General features: G+C 44.5%; 1 protein-coding gene across 1 annotated transcript in view; it reads right to left on the bottom strand.

Moving 5' to 3' along the window:
* The window catches only part of LASP1 (LIM and SH3 protein 1), a 58,411-nt gene that overhangs the window by 9,951 nt on the left and 23,926 nt on the right, over nt 1-24,534 (bottom strand). The window contains exon 4 of the mRNA XM_006832538.1: nt 14,850-14,957. Coding sequence (XP_006832601.1) covers nt 14,850-14,957 — 108 coding nt within the window. The remainder of the gene's footprint in view (nt 1-14,849; nt 14,958-24,534) is intronic.

The following is a 24,534-nucleotide window of genomic DNA, read 5'->3' as shown; positions in this document are numbered from 1 at the left end:
GGATATGCAGAACTGGAAGATCAATGGACTGAGAGGTGTGAAACTGCTGGTACCTTCTACCTGAGCCCACCTGGGTAAAATGTCAATACTCTCCCCTCCCCAGCAAATAAGAAAATGTGTTCTTATTTTGCTGGTCAACCAAATGGCCTGTTAAATGATTGGGCACATGAGGGAGTATTAGAACATCAAAAAGGTAAGTAAATAGTTTCCAGACCCCAAGGGTCTGACTGATCCCTTCTCCAAGCTCAGCAAAGTTCTGATCTTCTAAGATCCCAGAAATATCAGCAGAGCCTCAGATTATCAATGGTTCCAGGTCTCCATGGGCGATGCCATGAACCTAATTACGCCCATGAGTCCCAAGTATATGTAGGTTTGGGGGCCTATAGGTGACAGGAGCAAATCCACGGTCTAGGTACCTGAAGGTTCTTACCAGCCAGGCCCCTGGTAACCAGAACTCCAGAACAATTAAATGAGGGCCTATTCCAAAGCTAGAGAAACCATTCTCTGGGCAAGCTGTTGCTCTAAATGCCCTGCGCTCCTGCTTGTGGTGGGAAACAAAGGTCTGCCCCTCCGCATGTTGCTGCCCACATGATTCAACATCATTGCCAACACGGGGACATGAGGCTTTTGAATGGAATAATCAACTCACAAGTCATGGTCTGTTTTTTCTGACAATATCTTCCATTTGCTGAGGGCCTGTCTTATACCCTGATATATTTATGGTCATTTCCTTTTCTCAACCAGCCCAGGAGCGACACACCAGTATTTCTCCATTGGGGAAGCCAAGGCTCAAAAGGTAGGGAAGTGGTTGTTAAGTCAGAATCCAGTTCGAACATCAGATGCTTAGTTCTCAACTATGCGATACCGCTCCCTATTTAGAGACCAACAATATTTTATTTTTAAAACGAATTTAAATCTGTGCTCAACTTCATTAGTAATCAGAGAAATGCAAATTAATACCATAATGGGATACCATATGTGCAATCAAAAGGGCTAAAATTAACTAGTCTGAGGATGCAGAGCAAAGTACAGTGTCTTTGGAAATGGTTAGTTCAGCATAATCGAATTAAATTGAAAGGAATGTATACTCTAAGATTCAGCAAGTCTATGCCACACAAGCACTAGGACACATATATGAAGCTGTCCCTAGCAGTATGGCGACCCAAATACTCATTAACAGAATAACACATATCATTATACAATGGAATACTATATAGCAACGAAAAAGAGCAAACCACAACTACATGCAAAAACATAAATGAATCTTTAAACTTAGTGTGCAAGAAAGAAGCCAGACATAAAAGAATACATACTACATATTCAAAAATAATAAAATTAAACAGATAACACAAACACTTACATGCTTTCAAAGTCAAACTAACTGATTGTCTAACAGGTTTGTCTACAGGCCTTTTGACCTTGGGGAATGAATTTTGTTTGACTCAATGTGCAGGCATTTGGCTATCGGGATCATAACTATGGATAACATTGCAAAGAATGGGAATTTCAGAACAACAGTACTCATGAGGAATCAGTACATAGAACGAGAGGCAGTCATTCAAACAGAACAAGGGTACGCTGAATGGTTTAAAACCAGGAAAGGTGTGCATCAAGACTTTCGCCATACTTATTCAATTGTATACTGAGCAAATAACCTGAGAAGCTGGGTTATATGAAGAACATGGTATCAGTATTAGAAGAAGACTCATTAACAATCTGCAATATGCAGCTAACACAACCTTGCTTGTTGGAAGCAGAGAGGACTTGTAGTTACTGATGAAGACTAAAGACCGCAGCCTTTAGTATGGGTTAAAACTCAATGTAAAGAAAACAAAAAACCCTCACCACTGGACCAGTAAATAACATCATGACAAATGGAGAAAAGGGTAAAGTTGTCAAAGGTTTCATTTTACTTGGATCCACAATCAACGCTCACAGAAGCAGTCATCAAGAAATCAAAAATCATATTGCAATAAGCAAATCTGCTGCAAATACCTCTTTAAAGTGTTAAAGAGCAAAGATGTCACTTTGAGGATCAAGGTGCAACTGATCCAAGCTATGGTATTTTCAATTGTCTCACATGCATGTAATAGCTGGACAATTCATAAGGAAGACGAGAGAAGAACCCATGCATTTGAATTAAGTGTTGGCAAAGAATAAAGAAAGTACCAGGGACTGTCAGAAGAATGACCAAATCTGTTTTAGAGGAAGTATAGCCGGATTGCTTCCTTAGAAGCAAGGATGGTGAGACTTAGTCTTCCCTAAGGTTTGAACTGCAGGGTCGGTGGTTCAAGCTCACCAGCTGCTCCTCGGAAACCCTATACAGGGTCGCTATGGGTCAGAACCGACTCAACGGCACTTAACAACTTTGGATATGTTGTCAGCAAGGACCAAACCCTATAAAAGGACAGCATGTTTGGTAAAATGGGGGGTCAAAGAAAAAGAGGAAGACCTTTAAGGAGACGGATGGATACAGTGGCAACAATGGACTCCAATGTGACAATGTGAGGATGGTGTAGGAAGGGTAGGGTTTCATTCTGTTGTACATAGAGTCGTTATCAATTCGACCGCACCTCATAATTGATTAGGCCAAAACTCTGAAGACAGACTCTAACTTATAGAGTAAAAAAATAAAAATAGTTGCTGTAAAGTCAACACCAACTTATAGCCTACCCATGTGTCAGAGTAAAAATTTACTCCAGAAGGTTTTCAATTCCTGGTTTTGCAGAAGTAAATCAGTAGTGCTTTCTTCTGAGGTGCCTCTGGGTAGACTTGAACTGCCAAACTGCAGCCCAGAACATTAGCCATTTGTGTTATCCAGGGATTAAGTTTGTAGATGATAATTATTACTTTTTGTAGACTATAAGATAATTATTACTTTTTTTATTGGGGGCTAGGAATAAGGAGTTACGGTTAAAACTAGGGTTAGTCTAGTCATGGGAGTGTAGTGGCTCTGTATGATAAGCACTGGACACAAGGTCGGTGGTTCAGCCCACTAGTTACTTTGAAGGAGGAAGATGAGACTTTCTGCTTCAGCAGACTTACAGCTTCAGAAATACAGTATTGTTGTGAGGCAGAACCAACTTAACAGCACTTAACAACATGCTAGGCCTAGGATTTTGTTTAGTGTTAAGAGTTATGGTTAAGATTAGGGTTAGTGTTAGTGACTGGGCTAGAAGTGAGGCTTGGTCCAATTTTAGAGTTGCTGTCAAGTCGGTTCTCACCAGGAGCAGCTGGTGAATTTGAACCACCAACACTGTGGTTCAAACTGACCTTGCGGTCTAGTGCTTTAACCCACAGCACCACACCAGCTTTAGGGTTACAGTTAGGTTATTTTTTCACAATTATAGGGCTTATTAGAGAAGTGAACAGGGTACAATTCAGGATCAGAAAAATTCAGGATGCAACAGTTCTCCAGTCAGGAACACCTCTTGTCTGCCATACTGCAGGCACACCTCACTCTTGTCTTTAGCCTCTCAGCCACATGGTCCCTCAACCTCTGCCCTGCTTTGGCAAGTGTTAACAAGCTCCTTTAAATGCCCAAAAGGTACTATCTGCAAGCCAGCCTTTTGCCCACAGGCAAACAGCTTTACTGGGTCCACGGGCCTACAGCCCGAAGCTGCTGTCTCTCCGTACCCCATCCTCTGCCATTACCCTGATGCCACCATTTTCCCCAGGTAGGAATCTTATGCTCCATTCATGCTCTTCTTTTTTGATGGTCCTGGGATTGTCTGTAGGTTTATTTTTATTTTTATTGAAATCTACTTGATTTCCTCTTCAGTTGAAAGTTCTTTAACTATATTATTCACTCTTTTTACTTTATGGTTATGTGTATGTGTCGTAACTGGTATTTCTGGTTCCCTATTTTGAGTCCTGTAGGTTTGTTTGACCTTGAATACTTCTATGTCTGGGTGGTGGTGTCATGTAAGTTAGTCTCAGGTTCTGGTCTGCTATTGTTGGTTCTCAGTCCAAAGGCCTCTCTTTAGGATTTTTTATAAGGTTGGTCTACCTTTTACTAATTCTTCTAATTTCTGTTTATCTGAAAATATCCTAATTTCACCATATTTGCTGGACAGTTTTGCTGGACATATGATTCTTGGTTGGCAAATTTCTTCTTTCAGAGTCTTATATATGTTATTCCATTGTCGTTCTTGCTTGTAGGGTTTCTACTGAGAAATCAGAGCTTATCCTTATTGTTGTTGTTAAGTGCCGCTGAGTCGGTTCTGATCCATAGTGACCCTGTATAGGGTTTCTGAGGAGCAGCTGGCAAGCCTGAACTGCCAACCTTGCAGTGCAAACAGCTTTACAGTCTGGGGCATTAACGCACAGCGTCACACCAGGACTCCATATTCTTACTAGTTCTCCTTTTGTAAGTTAACTTTTCATTTCTGCTGAGCTGCTCTCAGGATTCTTTCCTTGTCTTTGGTTTTAAGTCTGAATACATCTTGGTGATTTTCTTTTAGGATCTATCCTGTTTGGAGTTTGTTCAACTTATTGAATGGCTATCTTCTCGTCTTTCACGATGTAAGGGAAGTTTCGTTCCAACAATTCTTGAATGATACTCTCTATGTGTTTTTTGTTGTTTCTTCCTGTTTTGGAATTCCTGATAACGTAGTGGTTACAAATCGGGCTGAGAACCTTAAGGTCAGCAGTTCAAAACTACCAGCTGTTCCACAGGAGAAAGATGAGGCCTTCTACTCCCGTAAAGATTTACAGTCTTGGAAACCCTGTACAGGGTCGCTATGAGTCGGTTTCAACTGCACGGCACATAACCACCAACCACTATCACACATAAGTTATTCTTCTTGGTAATGTTCCACATAAATGTGAGACTTTCTTTGTATTTTTTTGTTCTTTTGTCTGAATGTTCCTGTAATAGATCGATATTGAGAGATTTTTTTCCTTCAAGCTTCGTAATTCAGTCTTCTATTCATTCAATTCTACTTCTTTGCCCTTTCAATGTGTTATCTACTTCTGAAGTTTTACTATGAATCTCCGGCGTTCTAATCACTATTTTTGTATGGCTTCAAATTTTTTCATTTACTCAGTTTGTTTTCTGAATTGTTTTCCTTGATTTCATCTGCAATTTTTCATTCTCTCAATCCACTAACGGTATCTAAATATCTTTATTTTAAATTCCTTATCAAATCGTTCTTAGACCATTTCTGGTATATTTTCTGACTCTGTTTTGGTCATTTTTTGAGGTACTTTGTCGTGTTTCTTTGTGTAAGCTGAAATTGTCTGTTTTCTCTGAGACATTGCGGTTGTTGCGAACTGCTGTTGAGTCTATTCCAACTCACAGCAACCCTACATAGGGTTTCCAAGGCTGTAAATCTGTGGTAGCAGAAGGCCTCACCTTTCTGGTGAGGAGGAGGTGGTTTGCAGTCCAGTGCTTATCCTACAGAGCCACTGCATTCCTTAAGACATGTGGTACCATATTTGTATTTAATTGATGATTCTATGTTGGTGGGTTCTCATGCACTCACTTCATGTCTCCTGGCAGATGTGACAGTAGCTGGAGGTATAAGCACGTTTCTCTGTCCACTGTTTGCGTAGCATAGTTCAGGGTGGGTTCATATGCTTCCAGAAGCTGTGGTGGTATGCCTGACACACGACCCCAGGCAAAGCAGAGGCTGTGCTAGGCAGGGATAGGGAGGGCGCCAGGACCCAGCTACCAGGAGGACATGGGAACAAGGGAGAACTGCACTACCGTCCACCGGCTTTTCTTCTCTCCCACGGCTCCTGTTCAGCTTCCTCTTCCAGTCAGCACTCAGTCCACCCATCCTCTGAAGCTCAGGGTTCCAGGATTACCATCTGTATCTGTTTCACTTGGTCTCCCATGTCTTTGTTGTAGAGGGGCTGACTCAGCACGTCTGCCTATTCCACCATATTGTCCCAGAATTTGCTGTTTATTTTTGACTGATACACAAAAACACACAGCCACTGAGTCAATTCCAACTCATAGAAACCTTAGGGTTTCTGAGACTGTATCTTTATGTGAGCAGCCAGCCTCATCTTTCTCCCTCAGAGCAGCTGACGAGTTGATCCACCAATCTTATGGTTAGTATAGCCCAACACTCAACCTACAGCTCCATCAGAACTGATTAAAAACACTCACTGGCACTGTGTTGATTCTGACTCAGCGAGCCTGTATAGGGTTTCCAAGGCTGTAAATCTTAGTGGGTGCAGAAAGCCTCCAACGCGAGTAATTTCTGCTAGGAAAGAGATTGATGGTCAGAGTTCATGGTTTCATTGCCCAGTTCTGTATCAAATCAGAGCTGAAACTTTCTTTCCCTGATTAGATATTTACCTTTGCCTCTCCTTCTCCAGTTTTATTGTCTAGCTCATTTCTTCACAATTAAGTATCCAGTAAGTACTGATGTGGCTGGCACTGTAGGATCAGCACTGGACTGTGAACTACAAAGTCAGCAGTTCAAACCCATCAGTTACTCCTTGGGTCACTATGAGTCGGGACTGACTTGATGACACTTAACACGTGCTCACTACATAAGTGTGTTTCTCATTGTGGTTAAATACAGGTATCTCCCACTTTTGCAAGCTCACTTTACACTACTTCGCTTTACAAAAGACCTACATTAATATCTATTTAGTTTTTACTAAATAGAGTCCATGAGGATTTTTGTTTTTATGACAAAAGGTGAAAGCAAAACTAATCTTTAGCATTTGATTTGTAGTGAGCGGGTAAGCGACTCAACAGCACTTAACAGTGTTACTTCAGGCTTTATGTGTTATTTGGTATGAATTGATAGGTTAGTTTATGAATTTAAGAATGTGAAAAAGTTTTTCCCATATAAATTAATGGTAATTGAGTCTTAGCGCTAATGCCATTTCTGATTACAAAAGGTTTCATAGCAGAGCTCTGCTTTCAGGTAACAGGAGACCCCTGTATGTGTGTTACAAACTGTCTGCCTTTTCAATGTTCTTCATGTGTACAGGTCAGTGATGTTAGTTATATTCATCATGGACCCCTGGTGCAGTGCTGTAGGATCAGCACTGAACTGCAAACCACAAGGTCAGAGGTTCAAATCCACCAGCTGCTCCTTGGAAACTCTATAAAGGGTCACTATGAGTTGGAACTGATACAACAACACTTAACAACATCATGTTGTCCAAGCATCGCCATTAACTGTTTTCAAATTTTCCCATCATCCTTAACAGAAGCTCTGTGTCCCCCTAACCAATACGTTTCCTTCCTGCTCACTCACCCTAATTAGTGTTATGTTTTTAAATCTTTGACAAGTTTTGTTTTTGTTTTTTTCCTTTTAAATAATATTTTATCATGTTTTTGGTGAAAATTTACCCAGCAAATTAAGTACACATTGGACAGTTTCTTTAGGAATTGTTCAGTGACATTAGTTACATTTTTACAATGTGCCAACATCGTCTTATCATTGGGTTCTGGTTATTCCGTTTCAGAACACACAAACAGCACTTTATCGCACTTTACAGATACCAAGTTTTCTACAAATTGAAGGTCTGTGGCAACCCTGCGCCAAGAAAGTCTATTGGTGCCTTTTTTTCTAACAGCATGTGTTCACTCTCTGTCACTGTATCACATTTTGCCTGTGCTCGAAATATTTCAAACTTTTCCTAACACTATTGCACACTTATGTGTGCTGGGACACCAATAAAAGGTGTGTCTCACTTTATTACAATATTTGCTTTACTGTGTTGGTCTGGAACTGAATCCGCAATATCTTTTTGTCTGTGGGATGCTGATTTCTTTGTTCCACATAGTTTTCTGCACCATGTTCATTTTGTGGGTTTTCTTTCCATTTTCTTCATTTCTGTTGTATTAATCTAAATCTTTCTGATTTTCCTTTTAAATTTTCATGTGCAGGTGTGTTAATTTTGAGGTTACCCTATAATTTATTAAAAAGTGTTTTATTTTAATATCTACTTGACTTCCTTGACATTTGAAAGTTCTGCATCTACACTCTTCCTTCCTTTTTTGCTTTGTAGTTGACTTCATTATAAACTGCTATCTCTGGTTCCCTATTATTAAGTCTTATAGGTTTGCTTTACTTTAAATATTCCTGTATCGGGACTGAGTTCTGGTTGGTGTTGTCATATAGGGTGTTGTCTGCTGTTGTTGGTTCTTAGTACAAAGAACATCCTTTAGCAACTTTTGTATAGTTGGTCCTGTCAATTACAAATTCTTTTTTTATCAGGAAATGTCCTCATCTTGCCATCATATTTGAGGGACAGCTTTGCTGGGGATATGATTCTTGGTTGGCAATCTTTTTCTTTCAGTTTTGCATATGTCATCCCATTGCCTTCTGCCTGCATGGTTTCTGTTGAGAAATCAGAGCTTAGTTGTTTTTGTTTTTTTCTCCAAGTTTGACTCTATTTATGACAAATACTTCACATCCATTACTCTCCATCAGAAGTTCTTTGAAACAATGCCTTGGCCAACCACAGAATGGAATCATCTGACTCGCCCATCCTATGGATAGTGTAGGTCTTAAACTGACGGTTGAACCAGATGATGACCATGTCAACCTCAGCCACGTTCATCTGGATGGATGAATGATCCTTGGCGCTAATGATGCGGTTGCTGGCAGAGTATTTCCACAGCACTTGCAGGTCTACAAACTTGCTGGTGTCGTTCTGGATGTCGGGGCTGTGCCAGAAGACACCATACCAAGCACAATTAGAGACAGGCCAGAGCCTAGTCTTACTGGTTCTCCTTTGTAGGTAACTTTTTGTTTTCCCCGAGCTACTCTCAGGAGTCCTTCCTTGTCTTTGATTTTGGAAAGTTTGATTATGCTATCTATGTCTTGGTGATATTCTTTTGGTATCTACCTGTTTGGGGTTTGTTCAGCCTGTTGTATGCTTATTTTCTTGTCTTTCATGATGTTAGAGAAGTTTTCTTGCAACAACTCTTTGATATTTTTCTCTGTTTTTTACTGTCTCTTCCTGTTTTGGAATTCCAATCACCCATAAGTTGTTCCTCTTCATGGTGTCCCATATAACTCTTAAGACTTTTTTGGGATTTTTTTTCATTCTTTTTTCAGATTGTTCTTCTAGCATATCAGTATTGAGAGAATGTCTTCCAGCTCACTAATTCAGGTTTCTATTGCTTCAAATCTACTCCTTTGTACTTTCAATGTACGGTCCATTTCTGAAATCTTAATATCAATCTTCTGTATTTCTCGTTACAGGTTTTGAATTGTTTCAAATTTTGCATTTATTTTGTGTTTGTTCTTGTAGTGTTTTCCTGAGTTCTTCAAATTTTTTTCTGTGTTGTCCTTGCTTTCCTCAACCTTTCTGTATATCCTCACAAGGTACCTAAATATTACTATTTTGAATTCTTTTCCAGTTAGTTCCATTTTTTCTTCCTCAGAATCATGTTCTGGCTCTGGATCTTGGTCAAATGTTTATGCCATTCTCTCTTGTTTCTTCATGTGAGCTAAAATTATCTCTGAGGCATTGCAGGGTTGCTGTCTTTGTATTCGATGACTGTATACTGGTGTGCCCTTAGGGTCTCACCAGCTCTCTTCTAAGGGTGTACTTAGAGAATGGAAGCTCAATTTAGGTTGGATTTGGCTGGTGTTGGCTGCTGTCTATCATTGATTAGGCAGTATGTTGTTGTTATTGTTGTTAAGTGCCATCGAGTAGTATAGGAGCTGGTATTGGCTCTTGACCAATGTGTGGAGTTGCAGAGGGCAGGGTGTGGTTGTGCAGTATGGGCACAGTTGCTGTCTCCTTTCCTATCATCTGTGTGAATCTGGTCTGCCAGGTCACTTTCTATTGCCAAAGCTGCCCACAAGATGGTCACACCACATCTGGCCAGCCATTCACCAGTCAGTGGCCATCTCCATCCCTGCTCGGCTTCTTCCAGCAAGTTCTCAGTCCACTTTTCTAACCTTTTCTCTAAAGTTTAGGCTTCCATAATTTTTATCTGTGTCTGTTTCATTTGGTCTCCCATATCTCTGTTGTATGAACCCACAATATCTTCTAGGTTTTACCTAGACTCTAGTTTCCCTGAAAACACTATTCGACAGGAGTCTAGTAATGTCATTGGTGTTTGCTATAACTGTGCTGCATTTCACAAAAGAAAGTTTAAAACACACACAAAAAAGAAAACCAACAAAAAATCCTATATGAAAAAACCATGTAAGTAAAGGAGCCCATTGACTTGATGGCAACAGGTTTAATGAAGACACGATTACTCATCACACATGTCTATAACTTATTAGCATCTTTCCTCCACATTTTCCACATGTTTAATGTACTGGACAACAGCCAAACTTGTTTACTACATGTCCCTTCTTTAGTCACGCTATAGAAAGCAGACAGGTTTGTCCTTAAAGTAATAATTATATTGATGACATTTATCATATGTCAAGCACTTGACATTTTCCTTGCAACCAGCTTTGAAGACAGGGCCTATTATAGATGGGAAACAGGATAAGGGGATGTGCCCAGCAGTTGAGGCCAGAGGGTGGGATTCCTGTCCTTGCAGTCTCTTCCCACCTCACTTGAGTCTTAGCAGGACTGACAACAAATCACACACGTTCAAAGCACAAAACACATAGGGAGACCAGACACTAGGGTTTCGGTTGTTTTTAATGCTTTCACTGGTAAAGCCTGTAGTCTGCAGCATACTCCTCCAGGGAAGCAGATCTTCATTTCTTTACAAGATGGTTTGACCTTCGGAAACAGCTAGCAGTTATGAAATGCCATTCTGGGAAGGGAGTGACAAGCTACATAAAGAAACATTATTTTGGATACAAAGCATTATTTTGGATAAAAGGTGTAGCTCTAAATACATTTTTTCCAAAACTCTTCTGGAAACTGGGATAATCAGCAATAGTTCTAAGCATGGCTTAAAATTCCCTGGGGACTCTTGGACAGGGTTCAGTCTGCTACAGACTGAGGGGCTGTCAAAGTATTTTTGGACTTCAGTGAACCCAACTATAATCCAAAGTTGTTGTTAGGTGCTGCCGAGACGGTGCTGACTCAGCAGCCCTGTGTACAACAGAATGAAACCCTATCCAGCCTACGTCATCCTCACGAGGGTTATGCTGAAGCCTAATGCTGTTGCGGGGGTCCTGTAGGATAAACACTGGACTGCTAACTAAAAGGTTGGTGGTTCCGACCCACCAGCTCCTCCTCAGAAGTCCTATACAGGGTCACTAAGATTCAGAACTGACTTGACAGCACTTAACATTCCTGTTGCCACAATGTCAATTCATCTCAGTGAGGGTCTTCCTCTTTATTGCTGGCCTTCTACTTTATCAAGCATGATGTCCTTTTCCAGAGACTGGTCCTTCCTAACAACATGTCCAAAGTGTAGGAGACAGTCTCATCATCATCACTTTCAAGGAATAATCTGGTCATACTTCTTCCAAAACAGATTTGTTTGTTCTTCTGGCAGTCCATGGTGTATTCAATTCAAATGTTATAAATTCTTCTCTATCCATTCTTCTTCCTTGTCCAGCTTTCACATGCATATGGGCGATCGAAAATCCCATAGCTTAGGTCAGGTGCACCTTAGTTCTCCAAGTGCTATCTTTACTCTCTAACACCCCAAAGGTCTTTTGCAATAGATGTGCCCAATGCACTATATATATTGTTTGATTTCTTGACTGCTGCTTCCATGAGTGCTGATTGTGGAGCCAAGTAAAATGAAATCTTGGATAACTTCAGTATTTTCTCAGTTTGCCACTATGTTATTTACTGTTCCAATTGGGAGGACTTTCATTTTCTTTACATTGAGGTATACCCCATATTGAAAGCTGTAGTCTTTGGTCTTCATCAGTAAGTATACTTCAAGTCGTCTTTGGTTACAGCAAGCAAGGCTGTGTCATCTGCTTATCACAGGTTGTTGGTAAGTCTTCCTCCATCTTCTTCATATAATACAGCTTCTCAAGTTATTTGTTCGACATACAGACTGAAGGAGTCCTGTGTAGTGCTATAGGATAAGCACTGGACTGCTAACCAGCTGCTCCTCAGAAATCCTATGCAGGGTGACTATGAGTCAACAGCACTAAATAACAATACAGATTGAGTAAGTATGGTGAAAGGATATAACCTTGACACACACCGTTTCTGATTTTAAATTATTCAATATCCCTTTGTTCTGTTGTTAACAACTGCTTTTTGGTACATGTACAGGTTCCTCATAAGCACAATTAAGTGTTCTGGAATTCCCATTCTTTGCAATGGTATCCACACTTTGTTATGATCCACACAGTCGAATGCCTTTGCATAGTCAATAAAACACAAGTAAACATCTTTCTGATAGTCTCTGCTTTCAGCCAGGACCCATCTGACGTCAGCAGTGATATCCCTCATTCCATGTTCAATGAGGTAAACCAGGTAGTGGGTTTTAAATGCTGGTTGCTGAGCTCCACATTTTCAATAAACTCTCCAAGTGATTCTGATCGAGTTGTTTGCAGGCCCACATTTAAGAGACTCTAATTACATTCACCGGAATCCTGGTGTGGCGCTGTAGGTTAATGTGTCAGACAGCAAAGCTGTTTGAACTGCAAGGTCGACAGTTCAAACTCCCCAGCTGGTCCTTGGAAACCCTATACAGGGTCACTGTGGGTCGAAACCAACTCTATGGCACTTCACAACAACAACAATTGCATTCAACAGTGGTTCAAGCTCACCAGCCACTCCTCAGAAACCCTATACAGGGTTGGAACCAACTCGACAGCACTTAACAACAACAACAATTGTACTCACAAAAAGCAAGTCTTGCAGCCTCACAGGGCCCAGCTAAAGCTGCAAAGCAGTTCCTACTCCCCACCACAGAGCAGAGGCCAACTAGAGAAGGCAGCCCTGTGGTAAAGGCTCTCAGACATTAACGCCTCCAACAACTAAAGGGTAGAAGGAAGAAGAGCAGGTGGAATAGGCTGAGTATGGAGTTTTCTGGAAGCTTTCCAGAAAGGGAAGCAGAGATGACTAGGCTTTCTTGTCAGTACAACTCCCCACCCTCCAAGCCTGGGTTTTCAAACCCACATGCTGGAAAGCATGAATGAGTGTGTTGGAGGGTGGAGGTTGGAGACCTGCAGACAGTGGGAAATGTTAACAAGAAAACACAGTCTTCACAAGGCAAAGTCACGGCCCGACAAGTCCAGATTCCAGTTGTGTGAGTCATTCCCAGTTTTTTCCGTTATCCATGCTCCCCTCACCTTAGAAGTTCCTAGGTGACGACTACTAACCAAAGGGTAGACAATTCAAATCCACCCAGAGACCTGTCCATCAACTGCCAAAAAGTCAGAGCCTTGAAAATGCCCTGCACACAATGTGTGACCATGAGTGGGAATCTAGCAACAATTGCCCCCCCACACACACCACCCCACCCTCTGTGCTGATAGCTCTAAGACTCTGACCTTGTTTACTCTGGTAAAAGAGGCTCTAGGGTGCAAGCCAGGCCCTAATTTAAAAAGAGGCAACCCTGACAGGCTTTTGTGGGGAGTCCCTGAAGTACACCTTTCTAGCCCAAGGGAAGTAATCCACTTCCTCAAGCCACTTATTTCAAACTGCAGGCCAACAACCCACTGGGTTGTGAAACTCATCTAGCATCTCTGCAACTGGCATCCTTAAAAAGAAAACAGAAAATACAAGTATCCGAACATCCTCCATGTTCTTCCATGAAATTCTGATTTGGTTTTCTCTCTAAATGAATGCTTGCTTGTTTGGCAAATCACAATGTAAAATGTATTTCTTACTGTAGGTTGCAGTCAAAATGTTTCAAAGTCACAGTGGTAGGCATGGCTGGTCTGCTGTTTGCCTGGCTACTCTCAGCTTCAAAAAGCCATCCAACCCACTGCTTGAAGTCCACTGTTAGCACTGTCCAGCCCCCCTCTAGGAAGAATGCCTTACCTAGGAGGCTTGGTGGAGGGGCAGAAAGGAATGTGGTGCTCAAAGGTGATTTCTGGGGACTAGGTGAAGACAGAGGCTGTCTCCCAGCCTTCACCCCCAGCCTCCTAGCCTACAGTGATGCTGCCAACTCCCCTTCTATTACAGATGTGAAGATAACTACTTGCCCACTCCTTCGGCGTGGAGGGCCTCCCAGCCCAGGCTGACTGAGCACACCCTGCCACTTGCCCCCCAGGCCTTGTGCATAGGACACTGCTCTCTGTTCCCTGCTTATAGCAGCATCATGTCCCTAACAAGCCCCGGGCCACACAAGCTGCTGGTCTGTGGCTCTGCCAAGCAGGAAACCAAGGCCTGTTCTCTGGTCACAGATGTCATGGGGGCTACATAATGCTGAGGACTGTGAACACAAGGCCCACTCGCCACTGCTGACCATTCCAGATCCAGAAGGACCCAGGCCAGAGGGTGAGGGACAGCGGGCGACGCAGGCTGGGGTTTTTACACAGGAAGGAAGAACAAGCCAAAGTGGGGGAGGAGGCTGAGGGAGGGCGGAAATGACTGCAAAGTCAGCACCCAGAGCAGAGGAGGAGGCTGGCCCCTCCCACCCCCACACTCAGTTTTGACCTTTATACTGAGATGAAACATCCAGGCTGCACCCAGACACCCCCATACTCAGGGGAACAAGCGCAGCTACCTAGAGAGTCGGGGGCACCTTTGCAACAGGGCCCCTGCCCACCCGTGCCCAAACCCAATACCTTTAAGGGGAACATACTCTGTGGGCTGGGGTACGCATTGAGAGGCAGTCTGGGGGCTCACAGAGAAAATGTGTCTGGAAACCTCAAACCCTTCCTTTTCCCTCTGCCCAAGCAACGGCCAGCCAAGGCCAGCCCAAGAGGGTAGGGACTTCAGAGACAACTGGCTCCATTCATATCTGCAGGCTGGCAGGAAGCAGAGAGGGGAAGAGTGTGGCACCTTAGGGGCAAGGAGCTTACATTACTGATCTGGTCCTGGGTCTTCTTGAATCTCTGGAGTTCGGGTGTATCTGCCACCACGCTGAAGCCTTTGCCCTTGTTCCTCTCAAATTCTTCCTTGTAGCGCACCTGGAAAACCGAGGCAAAACGGATTAGGGTCAGGTCAGGAGGCGCAGGAAGGGTCTCAGCCCATGGCTACTTCAAAGGCGGCAATCAACCAAGAAATGGAGGCAGAGAGCCAGGAACAAGATCCTGACCAGAAACCCCCTCTGTAGTAATATTGATCCCCCAACTTAAAGCAAAACCCTTAGCCAAAAAGCACTAGATTAATAATAATAGCTTGCTAGTATTTATTGGCAGAGTCCTGGTGTGGCACTGTGGGTTAATGCACCGGACTGCAAAGACATTTGAACTGCAGGTCGGTGGTTCAAGCTCACCAGCTGCTCCTCAGAAACCCTATACAGGGCCACTATGAGTCGACAGTTCAAACCCACCAGTCACTCCTTGTAAAGCCATACTGGGTCACTAAGAGTTGGAACTGATTTAGCAGCAGTGAACAACGACTATCATTAAGAAGCACTGGTGTTACTGAAGGGTAAACACTGGAGTACTAATCACAAGATCAACAATTCAAACCCACCAATCACTATGTGCGGAAAACGATGAGGCTTTCTGCTTCTGTAAAGATTTTCAGTCTCAGAAACCCTATATAGGGTTGCTAAGAGTCACAACAGACTCAAGGGTACCTAACAATAAGGGTACTTCACAGTAACAACTTACATTATCATTAGCCCCATTTTACAGGTAAGAAATTGAGAGACAGAGGTGCAAAGTCTCCTATCCAAGATCATACAGCTGAGAAAGCAAATGCAGCGAGGCAACAGGATGCAAATCCTCTTCAGCTTGATTCTGGCCTGCACCAGGGGCCCACCCTGCCTGAAAGCTACCGGAAGGCTCGATCCAGAGATCCTAGAACTGCCCAGCCCTCACCCTCTCCAGGATGGGTCCCCACCCAACTGGGAGCCCAGGGGAGTATTTGAGAAGCCAGCTGAGTGAAGGCTGTGTCAAGGGACAAAGTTGGCATCCAGGAAGGAGGGCACTGAGACAGCTAGCCACAGGGAAGGCTCAATCAATGAGCCTTTGACAGGCCCTGGCGGCTTCCTGGAGCCTGCCAGGCAGCTTCTGAGGCCACCACCACAGAAGGGAGGAAGCTGGTTGGGGGCAGAGAGCACTTCAGAACAGGATCCAAGCTTCAGGGAAGAACCAACTACTCCATCCACTGCCCTCTTCTTCTGAGAATATCATGGAAAATCCAAGTACTAGGTCTCAAGACAGACATCAGAAAGGACTTCCCTGACACTTGTTGTTAAGTGCTGTCGAGTCGGTTCCGACCGATAGCCACCCTGTATAGGGTTTCCGAGGAGCAGCCGGTGAGCTTGAACCACCGACTTGAGGTTCAAATGGCTCTGCAGTCTGGCACATTAACCCACAGAGCCACACCAGGACTCCCTGACACTAGAGGAATTAAAATGGAAGGGATAGCTTGTCCTCCCCTGAGGTTTTGAAGAGCAGAATAGAGGCCCCATAGGTCAGGGCTTCCAGACACTTCGCTGTCCACCTCTGCAGCCAGCTGTTCCAGACCCCACCAGCTGCCTGAATTTCCTCCATGGAGGCTGTACTGTTCTGGAATGCAGGTCAGCCCAGGACATGAGGCCCAGGACCTTGGAAGTTTCCAGGATGAGGAGCCCCAGAGGCTCCCAGGCACAGAGCTGTGCCAGACCCCAACATATGCAGCCCAGGCCACACCTGTCAGTTCCTCTGCACAAACCCCGACCCCTCACCCCGGGCTCCAGCTCACCCATCTGTAGGAATCTTCTTCCTAAAAGGTGCCAGAAGAGGATGGCGGATTTGTGGGACCTGAAAGGCCTGAATGTGCTGTTTCTCACTAGAATTTAATACAGGCACCGACCTACCCAGGGCCGAGAACTTGCCCAAGAAGCCCTGGACCAGCACAGTGACTCTTAGCGGGGGTCTGGGGGTCCAGGAAAGGGTAGGAAAACAGATGAGAAAGCCCTGAACCCAAGGCCTCTGGCTTCAGGTTCCTCATGTGTACGGAGGTTGTCACAGGAATCTGTTACAGTATGGGGAGCGCTGCTATCACCAAGTGTGGGCATAGAGCCAGACAGTGCCCACACTCAGGCTCACGTTCCCATTTGCTGAAGAATCCTGAGCAGTGACTTAACCTCATGAGCCTCAGGTTCTACATCTGTACAATGGAGACCTTAATACCAGTCATTTCAAGCCCTGGTGCAGATTATAGTCAGGTGCACTGCGGCACGCAGAGAGAGAGAGAGAGAGAGAGTGTGTGTGTGGTTGGGGGGGGGGGGGAGCTCAGTAAACACCGCTAAGGGCAATGTATGAAAGTGTTTCATCAACACTCAAGTGCTGGGTCAATGCCAGTCCCTACTCCTTCCTCTGTTCCAGCTTCACAAGGGTCAGACTCCTAATCCAGGGAATAATTGCCATGGCAACTGAGCAATGACATCAGCTGGTTCCCAGGCTCAGGAAGTGCCTCCCCCTCCCTGCCGGAGAAGGAGAATGCATTTCACTCTTGGCTCAAGAGACCCAGAAGGTGGGGCTGGGTGGAGGGGGGCTGAGAAAGGGGACAAGGCCAGAGCTCAGAACCACTTTGCTGTGTGTCCCTGGACAAGTCAATCCCCCTCTCTGGGTCCCCTGAGCGGGGGTTAGCTAGTTGATTTCTAAAAGCCCTTAGTTTTAGAATATGGGACTATTTTTAAGCACTTCCAGGCTCTGAGTAGGGAGAATCAAAGTGCATGATTTTCTGAGAGGACTTTTGATGCTGGCGGGGGTGGGGGTGTGTGGGGGGAACTAAAGGATGGGAGTCAAAGCTACAGGGAGGGCCCTGAACAGTATCCCCGCCATGAGGGCTCCCTCCTTCACCCTCATTTCCTGGGATGGCTCATCAAAATGTGACATGGGTCATTGCGGAGAAAAGGGACCCACCCAGTCTCATTTGACCAGTTAGAAGCAAGGCTAGGACAAATGTCTGAGGCTCTCAGAGCCCACTCCAGTGTCCTCTGCCCATGAAATTGGTTTTTCAGAAATAGGTTTCTTTAGTGACATCCCCCCTCCTAGATCTGCCAGGTCCTCACTTACCCCAGCCCACCATAAGCACAAATATGTGTTTGTGAAAAGAAAGATGAATGAATTAATGCAGATAAATAAACTCCAAACAAGGTAGCATAATTTAGAATTATATATCAATGTAATTTATTACAAATTTTATATAGACTAGTTATTATCTAAGTAACTGCCCTATGCTTCTTGTTGTTAAGTGCTGTGGAGTCCATTCCAACTCACTGTGACCCTGAATAGGGTTTCTGAGAGCAGCTGGTGGGTGTGAACAACTGACCTAACAGTGGTTATCCTATAGTACACTTCAGACAAGACTCTGCTGACCCAAAATAAAAGATCCTGGTTTGAGAAACATTTATTAAGCATAATACAATACTGACCATTTCCTCTTACTAGTGCCTACTTATTATAAGGAATCCTGGTGGCATAGTGGGTTAAGTGCTAGGCTGCTAACTATAAGGTTGGTAGTTCAAACCCACCAGCTGATCCAAGGAAGAAAGGTGAGGCTGTCTCCTCCAGTGAAGATTTAGTCTTGGAAGCCCGAAGGAGCAATTCTACTGCATCCTATAGCATCGAATATGAGTTGGAATTGAGTGGATGGCAGAGGAGAGAATGCCTGTTATGTGCTGGGACCACATACTTTGCAAACCACCCCTTCTAACAAAAAAGACATCAGTTTTAAACTAGACACAGACATCAGCAGCCACCCAAAAGTAGAGGGGAATTCATGAAAACAGCCAGGGATGGAGGCAACAGTCCAAAGGTCATTGTGTCCATTCCCACTATGACAGTTAAGGTTTTGTGTCACCTTGACTGGGCCAGGATCCTCAGTGCTTGGCAGTTGAGATGTATTTATTCCCATAATGAGATCTAATACAATGTAATTAACTCTATGATGAGTTCTGCTATGAGCAGTAAAATCAATTGAAAGGGTATTTCCTCGAGGTGTGGACTGCTTCCAATATATTAGACACTCAGGCAAAGCTTGTTTGCTCTCTGCTGGGTCTGGATCGTACATCTGGCTCATCTTCCAACTTCCAGTTCTTTGGACGTGAGCCAGTGACTTGCTCTACTGCCTGCCTGCCTCCTGCCTGCCAGCCAGCCAGCCAGCCAGCCAGCCAGCCAGCTAGCCTGCCTGCCATCTCACCTGCCGATCTCATTTGGACTTGGGACTCTCCCACTTTCACAACTGCGTGAGCCATTTCCTTGATGTATACATATATAGGAGTTCTGGTGTGGCGCTGTGGAATAAAGCATTGGACCACCAGGATGGTCTGAACCACAAGGTTGGCGGTTCAAACTCACCAGCTGCTCCTTGAAAACCCTGTACAGGGTTGCTAGGAGTTGGAACTAACTCAACGACGCTTGCTAATAACAACAACAGTGTGGCGCTGTGGAATAAAGCACTGGACTACAGTGGGTTTGAACCACACTGTCAGCAGTTCAAACTCACCAGCTGCTCCTTGGAAACCCTATTCAGGGTCACTAGGAGTTGGAACAACACCAAATCATATATATACAAGTTTCACTGGTTTTGTTTCTCTAGAGAAGTGAGACTAAAACACTCACCTCCTTCCAGAGAATAATAGCAAACATTTAATGTGTGTTTACTCTCTGCCAGGGACTCTTCTCCCAAATGATTAACATATATTAGCATCTCCACAAGCACTTTTAGAGAGGGGCAATGCAATCCTCATTTTACAGATAAGACACAGAGAGGCTAAATGACTAGCTCAAGCTCATACAGTTAGTGATGACAGATTCCTGCTTCTATCTTAGGCCAACTGGCTCAAGCAGGCGTGTACATTCTTAACCAGTATACTGTGTCCTTGCAGAGAAGAGATGGCCCAATGAACCACAGGGGCACTCACTACATTCTCCTCTCCCTCTGGGACACCACCAGGAAGATGACTCAAAGACTCAAGGAAACAGCCCCAAAGATCTAATGTACCACGAGAACCCCAGTCTCCATTATCCCAAGACCTGAAGAACTACATGGTGCCCAGCTACCAGTCTGATCAGGATCACAATTGAAGGTCCTAGAGACAGAGAGGAAGCAAAAAAATGTAGAACAAAATTCACAATCAGAAGACCAGATTTACTGATGTGCTAGAGACTGGCAGAATCCCCAGGCTTATAGTCCTTAGACATCCCCTTTAAGCCTTGAACTGAATCCTGGGAGGAATATACTCCTTAGTACAATCAACCATACGAAAACAAAGGGCAGCCTCTGACAAAATAAAACAAAGTTCAGAAGGCAGAAAGGGTCAGGAAAGAGGGGCAAATAGAGACAGGGAGGCCAGGGAGGAAGTGGGAACAACACCGTTACATTGAGGGAACAAAACGCACATAAACTGTTGAATGGAAATTTTATTTGCTCTGTAAACTTTCACCCAAACAACAATAAAAAGGAAGAAAAAAAAAAATGAGGGGCAAAATCAAAGAGACATTCTCCTCACAGTTCTGCCGGGGCTTAGGGGGTCACAAAGATACTCCTAATTCAGTCCCACCTCAAAGCTGCTGCCTTTACTCAGTGAGGCTCTGGGGGTGGTAGAGCTGTAGGTGAGGAAAAGAAGGCCTTGGGCCTAGCTCCCAACTCCCTGCTTCAGCCAGGCTGGGCAGGGTCATCAGAAAGTCATTTCTGGACATTTCTGTGGTTACCTCCCCCACAGAGAGGCTTCAGGTACCTCAGACACCCAAACTGCCACTTTGAGGACCAATATAGAAAGTGGCAGTTGGAACAGCACCGGGAGCTTCCCAGAGCCAAAGAAGGCTTGAGGCAGGCCCAGGAAGGGAGTCCTGGCAACAGACCAGTTGATAGCCTGGTGGGCTGGGCTGACCCCAATCACACAGCTCCTTAGGAGCTGGGAAGGACGACAGAACCAGACCTGCAAAGAGGCTAGGGCCCTTCTCCTTCCACCCTCTGCCCACCCCAGCCAGTCCCCCAGTTGGCCACCCGTCCCTTCACCTGAACCCAAACCCCCAGGATCAGAACTTTAGAGTATAAAGACTGTGTCTTCAGTGCAAAGCCCCACCCCTCAGGGCAGAAACAGGGTAAGCTCCTGCCTGCCGCCTTCTCCACCTACCAGCCCAGCCCCAAGTCTCTCAAAGTACTGTCTGGAGATAAAAAGGCTGCATCAGGGGAGCAGGTCAAAATGCAGACTTCTGAGCTTTGTGCAGAGTGGCCATTTAGAAACCCTGTGAACATGGCCTAGGAATCTGCATTCCCCTAAAACTTGCTGGTGCTGTTGGTACATCCTGCATGTTGAGAGCATGGGGCTGGGTGATGGGGCAAACCGCAGAGCTATTCAAAGTCAGATTGGGTTTGAAATCTGCTCTGAGAGGCAACTGATGTATCCTCTCTACACCTCACTTTCCCCACCTGTACAATGGAGATACTAAGACTCCCTTCATCGGGTAGTTGTGAGGATTAAATGAGATCAGGTGTATGTACAACGCCTGGCCCTTCTCAAGTATCTAATAGAGAATGGCTAACATTCTCCTGATTTCCCTAGCCTGCCCTAGGGACGAAGCTCTGCAGGTGAACAGCAGGCCAGGCCCCTGGGGAGCAGAAGAGCCTTCAGACTTTGTGTGTAATGCCCAAATGCCCTGTGTGGGAGCCAAGTGGCTCCTGGCAAGTGCATAACCTGTCTACCCACTCCCTGCTCCTAACCTCTGGGCAGAGGGTGCCTCCCCTCCAGGCCTGCCCTCTTACAGATTAGGTTTCAGGGACAAAGATAGCTGCTGCCCATGCTTCTGTGGGACCGACTGACAGGGCTGAGGAAATTAAGATCCCAGCCAACAGCCAGGCTTGAAATTCTCCTCCTGAAAGTAGGGAGTGTGCATGTCCCTTCCTCTGCCAGTGGTGTGTGCCACACTCCCAGGCCCGCACTTTTTTCAAATGCCCACTGCCCCTTCTCGGTATCTCTTCCTTCAGGTTCCCAAGCCATGGCTCCCACTACTTGGGGTCCTGACTGCTCCTCTGAAGTTGTGGGGTGAGTATATGCTACCCCATGATACTCTGCCCTGCCTGCCCTGTAAACATCCCCCACTCTACCTCTGCTCTCAATGAGCTTCCCACGGGAAGGACTCAGGGCCTGGCCAGAATCCTCACAGACCTCACCCCAGCTGTCTCTGACCACTCTCTCTGGCAGCTGGGCCACACAGCCCTCCTCAGTGAGCAGAGGCCTGGAATTCACACTCACCACCCCCCATAATTGCAGCTTTCACATCACAGCAGGGGTGGGGTCTGGGCTGGCAGATGTTAGCTGCCACTGTGGGTTAAAGCCAGTATCTCCCACTTCCTCCCCACCACTGTGGAACATATGGGGTGCAGGGGCTGAGCCTCAGTCCCCCCACAAGTCATGCAAGGTCAATGTCACCAGACTTTCAGTGAAAAGACCGGAGCCCAAATCCTGGAACTGTCTGTTGTTGCGTGGGCCCCCGGACACAGCCCTGGGCTCACTCAACCTCAGTTTCCTCATCTGTAAAATGGGAACATCAGATCGTCCACCTCCCTCTAGCGTAGGGCAGGGTCAAGAAAAAAATGGCACAAGGAAAAACTAAAAGCATTTGCTAAGCTGCAAAAGATCTCTTTGCAAGGGATTCCACTACTTATCATTTATGTAGAAACAGTTCTCCTTAAGGTGTAGGGTGGAAAACTCCAAAGAACACAAGCCTTCCAGTTATACAAGCCTATGCTCAAAGCCAGCTCTGCCATCTGTATCTGTGTTCTCATCCACAAGTGGGGCGATAATACTGCCAACTGTGCGGGCTGTTAGGAGGATTTCACAAGCTGATAACGTGAAGAGCATGAAGCTCCTAGTATGTAAGTTCTACTTTGTTCATTCCTCCACTGCTACCCATACAATCTTAGCAAGTCCCTTCATGGTTCTCAGCCTCAGTTTCCTGTCTGTACAATGGGAATAACAGTACCTGTGTTACAGCGTTACTGGGAGTATTGAATAAGAGGACGTATGGAAAGCCCTGTGCAGAGCAGAGCTGAATCTCCCTGATGGAGCCTCTGGGTGATGGGGACCCAGGAGGCCTCATCAAGATCAGACCACAGGAGTCCCACCCAGGAGGGATACAGAAAGATGCCCCCGTCGGTGGCCAGAGGGATCCTCCATAACATTTTCCTGACCCTGGGCACCCAGCCTTCTTAGCCAAGTCTCAGAGGGGTGTTTATTAAAGGCTAGCCTCACTTCATACCACCCCAGTCAAGGCCAGGCTTGTTCCAGAAGCCCTCCTGATCCTAGGTAAGGTTCTATGTGCTGCCTCAGGATTCTGGACCCTATACTCAATTCCTCAATGTCTCCTCAAGATGGAAAGGCTGTGTGTATCAAAACCTCTGGGACACAACAAAAGTAGTTCTCAGAGGGCAATTTGTAGCCATAAACACACACATCCAAAATGAACAAAGACCAAAACCAGCACCTTAACCCAACATCTCCAACAATTAGAAAATGATTAGCAAAATAAGCCCACTGCCATCAGAAGAATAGAAATAATAAAGGTTAGAGAAGAAATCAATAAAACAGAAAAACAATAGAAAAAAATCAACAAGACATGAAGTTCTTTGAAAGGACCTTAAAAAAAAAAAAAAAAAAAAATCGACATACCACTGGCAAATCTAACTCAAGAAAAGGAGAAGATACAAAAACAAAATGCAAAGAATAAGAAATTATATAGATGGCATCACAATAGAACTAACAAATAAAAGGTATAATAACAGAATACTATGAAGAACTGTACTCTTAACAAATTTGAAAATCTAGAAAAAATGGGCAAATTTCTAGAAACACATGACCTACCTAAACTAACGCAGACTAATACAGAAAACTTGACTAGGCCTATAATAAAAGAAGAAATTGATCAGGTCATTAAAAAACTCCCAACAACAGCAAAAAAAGTCCAGGTCCAGATGGCTTTACTGGTGAATTCTACCAAATAGTCAGAGAACAGCTGATAGCAATTCTACTCAGACGATCCCAGAACATAGAAAAATATGAGTTTCCATTTCATGAAGTGAGCATAGCCCTAATATCAAAACCAGGCAAAAACATCACTAAAAAAAGACAATTATACTCCAATATCCCTCATGAACACAGATGCAAAATTTTTCAGTAAAAGCCTGGCCAAAAAATACTACATCATGACCAATAGGATTCATACCAGGTATGGAAAGATGGTTCAATATTAGAAAAACCATCAACATAATCCACCACATAAATAAAACAAAGGAAAAGAACCACATATAGACTTATGCAGAAAAGGTATTTGACAAAATCTAACAACCATACCTGATAAAAACACTCAACAAAACAGGAAAAGAAGGGAAATTCCTTCATACAATTATGGGCATAAATACAAACTCAACATCACTCTCAGAGGAGAGAAATTGAAAGCATTCCCCATGAGAACAGGAACCAGACAAGGATGCCCTATATCCTATGTAATAAGGAGCTCTGGTAGCGTAGTGGTTACGAATCGGGCTGCGAACCTTAAGGTCAGCGGTTCGAAACTACCAGCCGCTCCGCGGGAGAAAGAT

The sequence above is a fragment of the Chrysochloris asiatica genome, unplaced genomic scaffold, assembly GCF_000296735.1.
Source record: "Chrysochloris asiatica unplaced genomic scaffold, ChrAsi1.0 scaffold00007, whole genome shotgun sequence".
Classification (NCBI taxonomy): Eukaryota; Metazoa; Chordata; class Mammalia; order Afrosoricida; family Chrysochloridae; genus Chrysochloris; species Chrysochloris asiatica.
This window is presented reverse-complemented; position numbering and strand designations above follow the sequence as displayed.